The following is a 12,504-nucleotide window of genomic DNA, read 5'->3' as shown; positions in this document are numbered from 1 at the left end:
AAATGGAGTACTAATAGCATTAAGATACTAGAAACCCTTATTGTAGCATTTTGTATTCCCCTAAGGTAATCCTATGTTAGTGGTCTCAGTGAAATGAATGCTATGATTTAACTGAGAAGGCATTTCCTTCATCTCTTTTAAAAAAACGACAACCATGTTTCAAGACAGTATCTTTTAGGACAATGGCTATGAGTTCATTACATCCCCTGAATGCATAGCATGATGTGTACTGGCAACACTCAAACATCAGTTAAAATGGAGAACATTAGGAACACACTCCCTGTGCTATGTTCACACAGCTTATCCATTTATTTTGGAATAGAGTTCAATACTGCACAGCACAGTATGCCATTACATACACCTAGAAAATAGATATGTATTCAAACGAACCACGCAGCGTACACCACATAGTGTCACCAGAACAATTTGCAGTGCGACCTTTCCCTGTTTCCTGATCTCTGCAGCCAAGAAGGGGCATTGAGAGGTTTGCTCACCTGCTGGCTGGGGACCACCACGGTGTCGTCGATCATGGCGCTGTCACGCAGGTAGGAGGCGTGGCTCAGCGTGTGGGACCTGTCGGAACTGAAGGACCGCAGGCTGGGAGGTTGGTAGGATGCCAGAGCAATGCATCAGCAGCACACAGGATGTTGCAAAGGTGTCATGACAGATCGAGTGGGAGAATGAGAAAAGCGTGCTATTAGCAACACCATGCAGCTTCCAGGGGCAGCAGAGCACAGTCAGGGGAAACACAGTTTTACACATCTGTGTTGTGCCACCTGTGTGACCACGGGCCACAAAGCCTTTGCACTGACCTATTTGCTTCCAAACGCAGAACCTAGAGATTAATCTAGATGACAGTTTATTTTTTATTCAGATTTGGCTTTGTGGCATGATGGTTTCCTTATAACAAAGACCATTCATTTCTGTTAAGGCTCTTTGGAGAACTTCTCTGCTGCATCACACAAGTGAAATGCTATGGAAAACCAGGATGGTACCACCTGAAGCTTTATTAAGGCCTACTCTCTCCCCCTAAACTGTAAATCCGTAAGCCTGACATTGTCCCCTGGAAGGTACACACAGCAAAGTGAAGTCTGGCCAGCCACAAGCTCCTGTGTAAAACAGAATCTTCCTCTGAATCCCAGCAGCAGCTGCAGGGAGACAGCCCCGGTGTGAGCATTGATCTCTCTGTAAGTGTACACAGCTCTACAGAGCACTGGTTGCTGTAGCAATGAGAGCTGCAAGGCAGTAAATAAGCTGCTTCCAAGCACTGGCTCAGAATGTAGCTGCAGTATCCACCAGCAAAAAGCAGAAAAAAAAAATAAAAATAGACAAATAAGACACCACAGAAGGACATATTGAGGTAAATGGGGTTTCTGCTACCAAAAAGCACAAGTTTTGTCCTTTTGATATTCACTAGGTGCAGCATGACAACACTGATTTTTAAGACCAGATCATCCACCTTCAGATGTTGTGCGTGCACTCTGCGATGTTGATGTAGACCTTGAGGAGTATCGCACCTCTAACTGAAGGAAGCAGTTTTGTGTTCCTGGCTTACACATCCATGAGTAGTGTTCATAATGATTAACACGCTGGATCAGAACAATAGGCCGTTTATCCAGATCCACAGAGTTTTAAGGGCTAATTCATTTTCAGCAGTTAGCAATAAAAGTCATGGGTTCATTACAGACATGCATTAAGTGCATATCAAATACCATCTGATTCAGACCACAGCCTTTTTAAACAATAGTTATATTCACTCACTACTTTTTTGATCCATTTATAGAGGCAAATGGTTATCTTATTTTTATTAGAAATATATGACATTGAAGAATAATCAGTGCTGTTGATCATTAGCTTATACCAGTGGCCTGTTCAGCATCCCAGGTGGATTGTACAAAACCAGAAGCAAAGCAACCATCAGCCTTCAGAATGCCTTGAGAAAAAGGCAAACCAAAAATGAACATTTTTGCTTTGGTTGAGGAATGAGCCTCAGTAGCAGACCCCATTTGCCATCATTATCCTGTGTTCATTTCCATGTTTGACACTTCCAGAACCATTTTGCTGAGCCATGCAATGCTCGTGAGAGAGTCACCATCCAAGTTGTAGGTTCTGCTATTCAGCTAACACCACGTCCTGGATAGATACCAAATGAAAGGGAGTCTGAACTGCATTTGGCTGGTTATCCCTATGATGATTCTGTCCATTCTCACTGCTACTACCACCACTACGAGTAGCCCAGCGCTATTCACCGTGTAGGACTTGTACATAAGCTCTAATAAATACATCAGTGAGATTGGCTTTACCTGCAGACAGGGTAGGCACACTCATGACTGAGATCTACATGTAGGTTCAGGTTTAAATTCCCTGCTACACTCAATTTCCAAAGTAGTGCTTGGATGGCACTGCCCCATCTGTGTGTTGGACCAGCTCAATCAAGAGAAAACCAGGAGTTAAACGATCTGTGCTGCTCAGGCTTAGGAATAAAGGTGCTGATTGAAATGACAGTCTCCTTACAGACTGAACACGGGATTTACTGTCTATTATTGTCATATAAGTATTCCGGAATTCTACTAAATATAAAAAAGCCTACCTAAATCAGACACAAGACCAGCATTTAAACGCAGATTCTTCTCAAATGGGGTTGATAAATCTGAAGTCTGAAGGGTTGTGGGACCAATAGCACTCAAGAGACAGAACTGTGGAACCCAGAAATGCTGCAAAGCTCCTGAACCTAAGAGTGCATCTTGCCTGTGTGCACAGGCACATATTGCCCAACTCTAAGCCCTGTACAGGGCCCTGGTGGTATCCAGAAAGTAGGACCAGCATCCCCACGCCAAGTTTCTAATCTGCTTGACTGAGGGACTTGCAGTGCACACCCACTTCCCAGCCTAGAGGGACCTAACGAGCTCTCGTTTGGTTGAACATCTTGTTTACATGTAAGTGTATATTTACATATGTTCTTTCAGAAGCTGAGAAAAAACCCTGGGGTCACTGACAACTGTATAAATCAACCTCAAAAATGTTTTTCAACAGCAGCATCGTTCCTTTGGTTCTCCAATTCAAATTTCTGCATACAGCAGGCCTCCAAAGTGGATGAACAGAGACAGGTGCCATAGGAGGAGATAGAGACCACAGGTGTTCATGCCATGTAATACCTACCTGGGCATGATGCTAGTGAAAGCATATGGAAAAGAAATATGAAGGGGAAAGAGAAATAAAATAAATAGGGAAGATGATTAAAAATTAAAAATACATGTTTTTAAATCAAATTTTTTAATGCGTAAGATTACATGAGTCTAGACTACTAATACTATCTTGCTTTACTGAGTTTCCTGAAAAACCAAAGTCATTATAATGCAATGAAAATCACATTAAAAGAAAATGCAAAACAGCTGAAGCAGTCTCTGTGAAAATTCTTAAAATCAGTAACCTAAAGGTGACAGAAAATGAGACCATGTAGTTAGAAAGATGTCATCTGTCATTATTTCTCCCTTTAGAATTTTGCTGCATTTCAGTATAATTTTGCTTGATACAGGATTTGAAATAATTTTCATACAATACAAAATAAACCATATCAGTGACATATCAGGAAGAATCTACTGAAACCCACTGACAAGATTTAAAAGCTAAAATATTCTATATGGGAGCTTAACTTACACTGACTTAACTCTTGCCTGCACAACCATTTCTATACAACATCTTAAAACCTAAAAAACTCGCAAACTTTGCTACCATTGAAAGAATAAAAGGTTTTGATTTTAGGCATTCTGATATAGTTCACAAACTTCCTCTGAGAGTTAAAAAGCCACACAGTCACTTTGTTTTCAGTGGACTCACTGTCTAAAAACCACCAGAGACTTCAGGCTTGCAGGACCTGAATGATTTGATTTACACATGCTGTGAGGCAAACCAAACTGTTTCCTGACATCTTTTGTTCCAGAAGAAATTCCCAGCCTATTCAAGTAAACAGAATGGATCCTAATGATTCCACAGAGCTTCAGAAATGCTGCCAGAATAACAACCAAGACTGGAAAATGAAGTAGCTTCAAAATTCTGTTGCCAAGGTTTCAACTTTTTTTCTTTTAATCTCTTAATGTACCCCCGTTCTAAAGGCAGTGAGTCTGGAGAAAGTGCTGATTACACCTGGGAATGCCTGGGCGCCTATTCTGAACTAGAACTGTGGGAGTCAATCTGCCAGTTTGAGCCTACACTTATGCTCACTAATGAAGGCTTTCCTTTTGGGAAAGGAACCCCATAATTTTTAAAGACTATTATGACACTAGCAAAAAACAAACAAACAAAAAAGTCTAAGTTACAGGCATTATTATTCCACAAAGACAAAAGACATCTAGGCAAGTTCAACTTGTCAGATATAAGCAAATCAGTACATTGTCTGGACTGAACACACTAATTTTCTATTTTATTATTGTTATTACTATAGTTGTGTCAGAAGAAGGACAACTATTCTCTTTCCTGCTAATTTGGAAAGAAAGAGTGAATGTGCTTGCAGACAATACACACGCTGCCAGTCCAGTGCAGAAAGACCTAGTCCATTGCTCCTCTCCTGATATCTTGAGCCAGCAAGCCACTCCAAAAAGCCAGCTCACCTGACACTCAAAGCCCCTGTCCACCCATCCCTGACCCATGGCAGCAGGAGAGGAGGGTGACCACACCTTCCTCCTGCAGAGTGGTGACTGCCACGCTGACGCACCATGCCAACAAGAGCTGACCAGTGCACCCCAAGCAGAGAGGCCCTGCAAAGGGACGTCACACACTTAGAGCAATACGAGTGCAGAAGTATCATGAGGAAAGTTATGTATCCGGGCAAATACCTGTCCGAGCGTCCTCCTTCCAAGCTGTACCTCAGGTAGTTCATTCCATCTAAGAACTGGCTGCTTGGCAAGGAGTCATCTCCCAGCTCCCGGAGGTCTTCTGGCCTAAGGTACTCCCCTCCATCTCCTGTCATTGTGTCATCACCTGCAAATCAATCACACAAGGGATAAGCACACACAGGAGTTTGATTCCATTGGCACCTCAGGATCTAACAGCTCGATGGTGCAACAAACAGGACGACATTTTCCACTCAGGAAACACTGCAAACCACAAGCAATTAATGTATTTAATCAAATTGGCACATCAAGCAAGGTATTTTGAAAAATAAAATTAAAATCAAGGTGATTAATTGATTAGATTTCATACATTTTTTGCTGTTGCGCACACTGGCAAGGAGCTCATTTCTTCGCTATGCTTAAAGCATGGTCCTTCTGTTCTTTAATTCATTTTAGCCTTCTGGACATAGCTATGCTGTATCCCAGCCTGACAATTTATAGGTAAATATCACCACTTATTTGACTGTAATCTACGTGTTTTCAGATGAAAACATGCTTTTTGTGGCCTTATGGTTGCAAAGGCTAATTTAAACTCTCTATTGTCTGAACTCCACATCACACAAGGCTCTGTCACCCGTATTCCAACACCTTTCTGTGATCAGCAACAATATTCATATTTCTAGAGCATGGCAACATCCAGAAACTGGAAATAAGCTCACTTGCATAGATGGGAATGATCGTAATTCATAATGAATCCCAGCTTAAATGATAATTTCTTATCTGACATAGTAACCTTTATGCATATACTCTGAATAATGAAATTGAATCCCTTTTTTTTTTAGGTCCAGAATTCTTTTCCCCAGGAAATTCTGTCTATATGAAGTCACAGTTTGCTTTTCCCCAGCAGACTAACAAAACAGATTCCATTGCCAAGCAACATGTAGATGTTTCTTTTCATTCCCACTTGCAAGACACTTCCTCTCCACAGTTTCTGCCTCGATATTTCAGTCATTTTCCCGCTTGTGAATCACTGCAGTGTGAGCCTGCCAGCGGCTTGGTGTGACCCACAGAGCCACACAACATGACCCCAGGCCACCAAGAGCTTCAAGCCTTCTCATTTTCTAGGCTGTGTGGGCAAACCGAAGCTCATCTTGATACTTGTTTTCACAAAGCAAATGAAGCTATTTTTTCTAGCTTGAAATTTCAGCTAGGAAATAATTTATTATTTGTCATCTAAATCTAAGCAAACTTGGGGGGGAGGGTTAAGATTTTTATGTATACACAAATATGATACGTAAAAATGAGTCTTGAATCTTTTCGGTATAACAATAAAAACTCTTGAAAATTCCATCTGCCCACATTAAGAGAGAGAAACTGGGCACAGTTTCACAGAAAACAATAAAATGCATTTAATCATTTCATATTTCCTGTCTTCTGACAGATGATGCCTCCTGTTTCCTGGGAATTTCACATTAAAAAGCACAGGGCTTAGTGAAAACTTGGAAGATGTTAAGGCGATGCTGTTAATCAAACACTAAAAGGAATTTAAAGCCGTATTTCAAATAAACTAGATAATTATGATCACACCAGGCATTCCATTTATAATAGAAACAAAGGCAAAATCTTTACCACTTTCATCACACCCACAAACTTTAAAAAAAAAAAAAAAAATCCAAAGTCTACTCTGATTTCAGCTTTGGCCTCTCATCTGAGAGTTGTCAATAGCGGCGTTAAGTGGCAGTGTTTGATGTGATGGGACATCTGCAAACAGCAACCAGACCACGCAGATATCTCACAACAGAGGAGAGGACTGAGGGAACCCCCCTCAGCCCCTGTGCCCTCCCACCTTCCCTTCCTGAAATGAATGCCCCAAACACGCAGTGCCTCCTAGCACATGGAGAGAAAAAGTAGGTATTTAACTCCAAATGACTGCATCTTCAGCTGACCAAGGGCTTCCTGACATGGCAGATCTCACCAGATGGTCGCTTTGTGGTGACACAGGAACTGCCCTTTTTCATCATGCCAGAAACAACCCGTCTGTCGTCTTCTTCCCCATCAAATCAGTGCCAGGAACATTTCCACCACTTACTAACCACTTTGTGACAAATACAACCCTTGACATTGATGCTCCGTGGTTTGCAGTGGTCATCTATGAATTTGCAAAATTGCAAAATACAACTTCTGTGCAAGAATTGCTCTGGAATTGTTTCTTACAAAACATAGAGAAAACACAGAGACAAATTTAAAATAAAATAATAAAGGGGACTGTGTCAAGCTGCCAGAAATTGCTTTAATAGATGTTTTTAAAGCCAGATACAGTTATATGGGTTTGCCAAAATTATCATTTTCTCTGCAGCGTGAAGATCAGCCTAAAACTCACCACAGAAGCACTGCAGATGGAGAAAGGACAACTATGGCAACAACAATTTTTATGAAATATATATTTCATAACTGCAGGGTTTATCTGACACTTTGTTTGGACACCTTCCCTTCCCTAAATCAATCCTCTATTTAGTGGCCCACTAGAAGCTTCCCTGGATTGCAGCTTGGCCAACACTTTATTTATTTATAGCCAGCCAGGAAAGTGGGGTTTCACGTGTAGTTTCAGATATTGATACATGACTTAAAATGAATCATCATGTCAGCTAGTGGGATGTCAGGGCAGCACTCATAGAATGGCAGAAGGTGACGCAAATCTCAAAAACAAAAAAGTGCACTTCTACTCTCAAAGAACCTCTGGGGAGGCAGAGACACCTTGATTTTGTTTTCTTGCATATTAACTTGTTGCAAAAAGAATTGCAGCTCTTGACAGGTGGTTTACTGTGGTATTTAGGAAGTTGCTACGTTGGATCTAGGTAAGAAACAATAAAATAACAAACTACCCCTATATCCCTAAGCCACCCAAGATTTACTTCTGTAAATCAGCATCTGGTGGCTACATTTTATACTACTGGATACAAAGTGCTTTATTTAGAGTATGAATTTACTCAGAGCTGCTATTCTAAATTTACTGGGTTTTAATGTCCAGCAAGAGCAACAAAAGTCTATTATTCCTGGCTGCAACTTTAACTTCCAGGTTTAATTAAGGAAATCAAATTTTCCCACTAATTCAGGTGCTTCTTCAAAAGAATTATGTGCATGGACAACAGCAGTGGATTCTTCCCAGACTTAGCTGTTCACTTTTCACACATACGCAGCAGCATAAGCTACCCCAAGGCCATGTGTGGGGGCACTCAGGAAATTCATTGTTGTATTTAAGTACTGTGGGCGTTTTTCTAATCAGAACTCTGATGCAGCCAGATGTAGGATCAGCTGGGAACTGCTTCCTAGAATCCAAGGTCACTTCAATGCAGTAGCTCACAGATACAACAACTTGTCTGTGAACTCTTTGCACATGACAACCTTTGTCCATCCCATCTCTGCAATTGCAGTGTCAGCACTAATTACAGTTTGGTGTGAGTCAATTTTCCTGGTTGCCATCACAGGCCACGCTGCTCCTGACAGTGGTGTTTCACCCTCTGCTTCAGCCTTTCTGTTCCCTTCTGCCTGCAAAAGTTATTTTCTGGCTGGAAACTAACTCATCAGGACAAACAAAGATACTGATTTTCAGACAGATCAGTTCTCTGGGCTGGGTGATTACATGGTGAAACTTTTGCGCTGCCATAATGCAGGATGTGGGGTAGCGTGATTAGAACTTGACAACTACAGCATTAGCCAGAACTTGATCTCAGGCAGACAACGAAACTACAACTTTTGAACATTAACTGGTGATGAGGAGGCTCAAAGGGAAACAAGTAAGGGCTCTTGAACACCCTGCTTTACTGGTTGTATTCTCTCTACAGCAGTACACTTACTGCACTATCTCCCATGGGAGTCTCCAAAGATAAACCACTGTTGGTTTGTGCAGCTCTTTGGCCACAAAAGTGAGGCATGGAATGAATACAGAGGAGCATATTAATATACGGGAAAATAAGAAAGTAACCAGGTTCCTGCCTTTTCTAGATTTTCCTGTGTGTCTACACAGATTCAGCTCTAACAAAAATATTTGCTTGTGCTTAACTTCACCAATTCTGCAGATATCACTAAAATATATTTCAGAAGATGCTTTGCAGTAATTTCCCTTTATTGCTCTAAGGATCCCTAAGCAGCAAAATGCTTCTTTTGTGGTGACAGCTTTAAGGCAACTGAACTCTGCAGCAATACAGCCAAGGCAGATACAACAATAAAAACGTACAGGGTTTTCAGTGCAACTTTACCCACACCGAATATTTCTGCTGGCAGAGGTACACATTGCACAAACCACGTCGCTTAACATCTTTGCCTATGGGAGCCTGTAGTGCAATCCCCATGAACAGGGATTAAATGCCATTTAAAATAAAAAAACATAATGTGATTCTGTTCAAAAGGAATATTTGGTTTTGTGGTAACATAAAAATTAAAGAATTCTGAATAATAATTCAGTGGATAAACACAAAAATGCCGCAAGAAAATTGAAGAAGAATTAGTGGGACTCTCGGTCCATTTGAGATATTTTAAAATAGGCTACAGAGAGCAGGACCTTCCACACCAAGCTGAGCTATCTGATAGACATTTGTCTTTTATTTTATACTGCTAAGACTGGATGTGAATTTTGTTCTAGGAATATGAATACTATATTGACAACATGACAGCGTACAACTGTGCAATATAACTATCTTCCAAGCAAAACACAAAATGCTTATCATCAGTGATGAGCACGCTACACAATGGGACCTGAAATACTTTGCTCAAGTACTCTTGTGTCCAACTTGATAATTATATAAATACAGCTGGCAGGTTTGCAGGAGCACATTGATTTATTTTGAGACATATTGTGTCAGTTGAAAGAACATAAAATCACAGAAACTTTGCTGCTAACCTCTTATGGAGCTCCACCACCACTAAAAGTTTCATCCTCTCCATTAAACAAGTTCTGCAGCGCTCCTGTCCCCAGATATTTTAAGTTACTGCGACAAGCACCATCCACGTTAGGAGTTCTTGCAGCGAGTGTTAATTCAAAGCACAGGAGATCATTAGTCATGCGGGACAGCGTCCTCAGGTTCTGCCAACACCCTCAAGATATAGGTAATAAATCTGAGATTTTCTGGCTTCCCTTCTTCCTCCCACCTTTCAGGAAACACACACTCAGCCACACTTCAAAAGTATCAGAGAGAAGCACTGTTAGGTACCCAAATTATGCAAACGTGTTGTTTCAACACCAAAAATAAACTAGTCCGAGTTAAACAAAAAGAGAAAGTCTGTAGGTCTTACTCCACGAACTCCTGCTAACGGCACCCGTGCCACTATACACTTCCCCATCACTGAAGGGTTCCTCATCAGAGTGTTTAAAGGCTGTACGACACACAAATTGGTTTAAGAAAAAGGCACACCCTGGATTAATCCTCTAGAAGCAGGAACACATTTAGGCTTTGTGGATTTAAAGATGATTCAATGGTAGGTCAAAGGACCAGGAGAAAACTAAACAAGGTGAACAAAAGGCGACAAGCGATTTAAAGGCAATTCAACATAATAATTACACAAGCAGTTGAATGTTTCTTAATCAGAGGCAAAGTAGCAAATAATTTCACTGGTCATGATGCAGCAGAAAATAATTGATTTTGAGTCACACTTGTTTGCTTTTGCATTTTAAAACAAGAAGTTGCATCTGGAGCCTAAAGCATCATATTTTCTCAAGAGTGTACTAATTTATCAGCATAAATCCCATTTCTAAAAGCAATACAAGCACTCGTAATTAATGAATGCCATTAACTCCATGCACCATTTAGAACCACAAGGGCATCTGTGTTCTTTGTAAAAGAAAAGTACCAACCCTATAACCTGACTTCCCAAATTCCCGGGGCATCCTGGAAACTATTCACTCTACAAATGATTTGCATGAAATAATAACAAACACCATAAAATGGCACACATAGGATATTGTAATATTAACATTGCCAAGTGTAAAAAGGAACATAGAAAATTCTTCCAAACGTGTTTTTATTTATTAGTACTGCTGTGACTGAAATTTCTAAGAAGTCACTTGTGAATGCTTAGAAAAGGATGGGTCTAGGCAATTTCTGCAATACTGAGCTGTATAAAAGTGTAATACTTTATCGTTCCTCCCGGAAGGTCAGAAAAATTTCCTTGGGAGGGAGCTAAGTGATGCAACACATCTCCTGTCTCTACGGCAAAGGCCTCTGAAACCCAAGTCCGAACTCATCAGCGTGTTGCTACTTTGTATCACACCATGTGTATCCTTGAGCCCCCCTCTGCCAAAAGCTCCCTCAAGGGGCTCTCCTCATCTCCCACCTTATGCATCTTCTTACACAAATGTTTCCAATTAGGCAAAATTCCTGGATATTTGTATCCGATACAGGTGGCACAGATCCAAAAAATGTAGTGCTCAGATTCTTATTTATGGGAGGGTCAAAGCCAACATTGGGACAGCCCTACAGTGAAATTTTAAAGCTTGCAGTTGGGAAATGGTCTCATTTGTCAATTTGGCTCAGATAAGCTTTTTCTGGAAAAGATGTAGGGGTTCAGGATTTTGCTTTATTTCAAATTTTGGCATCTTTATACAAATACCATAAAGATTACATCATCAAAAAAAGAACTTCATTACAAGCACAGCAAAATGAAGATGTCAGAGTAGTCAAGCAGCTTCTTGAGCCTATCTAAGTGGTTACATAGGTGACATGGAAGAGGGATTTAGCAAAGTCACTCACCTTCTTCATCTGACACGTCCAGGACCTCAGTCATTGTCTCAGGTACATTTAGCTTGTGCTTCTCTGTTACAGTCTGCAAAGACAGAATCAGTCAGAGGAGCAAAGCTTACAGCAGGGTATTTTCAACAGACAGCAGTGGGATGTGCTGAGGCATTTCATGTTGTGTTTCCCCTTGCCCTAACTTTCTTTTTCATCTTTATTCCAGAAGCTCCTATTCTCAGTGCTGCATAAGGTAACATTTCTTCTGGCAGAAAAGTAAAAAAAACATAAGATAATGAGCTGGTCAGAGAAATAAAATTTATTTTAAAATAGTGCATGTAGAACAATTCAGCTCAATGTTTCCAAGATGGTTTTAAAACAAATTAGGTAATGTCTACAAAAGAGCTTCAGAAAGTTGTATGGGTCATATGGAAATTATTAAATTGTAAAGCATTTGGAAATGAAGTTATGAATGATGTGAAATTCCTAAACTAAAAAAAGATGTGGAGGATTTACACAGATCACTTGAAACATTTCTTCCCCCTCTTCAGAAAAAGGTGGCTACAGTGCATATTAATTATATCCTTTTCATAAATCATGTCTATTCCCCCTAAGCACACAGATATCAGAGGAAAAAAAAAATTGTTTAAAGATGCTGAAACACTTGTGCACCTAAAAGCTCAAAATATTGTGAATCAAGGCACGTATGGACTGAGGAATAGTGGGAGGATTCTGGTTAAACATGAGAGCACAGAGGAGGAAAGCACTGGACATTTGTTGTTTCTTTTTTTTTAATATAATTTTATCATCATAAATTACTTCTGGGAGGAAACAAAAGATGTTCAGGGGTGGTGAATTCAGAATGGGGACATCCTTTAAGCATTCAGATTCACACTGGAGAAGGAGATGAAGAACATAACGAGAGAATCTGTAGGAAGTGCAAGATGTGAAAA

General features: G+C 40.4%; 1 protein-coding gene across 3 annotated transcripts in view; it reads right to left on the bottom strand.

The window, feature by feature from the left end:
• ANK2 (ankyrin 2) overlaps positions 1–12,504 on the bottom strand; it is a 183,686-nt gene that overhangs the window by 46,304 nt on the left and 124,878 nt on the right. For 2 of the 3 annotated variants that reach the window (XM_040063639.2, XM_040063640.1), the window contains 3 exons: positions 11,573–11,645; positions 4,833–4,977; positions 495–597 (listed from right to left, as the gene is read on the bottom strand). In XM_040063639.2, the coding sequence (XP_039919573.1) occupies positions 495–597; positions 4,833–4,977; positions 11,573–11,645 (321 nt within the window). Of the gene's footprint in view, positions 1–494; positions 598–4,832; positions 4,978–10,118; positions 10,200–11,572; positions 11,646–12,504 lie in introns of all 3 variants that reach the window. The other variant, XM_058420498.1, reaches the window with a different exon arrangement.

This window comes from Hirundo rustica, chromosome 5, assembly GCF_015227805.2.
Source record: "Hirundo rustica isolate bHirRus1 chromosome 5, bHirRus1.pri.v3, whole genome shotgun sequence".
Lineage (NCBI taxonomy): Eukaryota > Metazoa > Chordata > Aves > Passeriformes > Hirundinidae > Hirundo > Hirundo rustica.
Note: the sequence above shows the minus strand (reverse complement) of the source record. Positions and strands in the feature narration are given on the sequence as shown.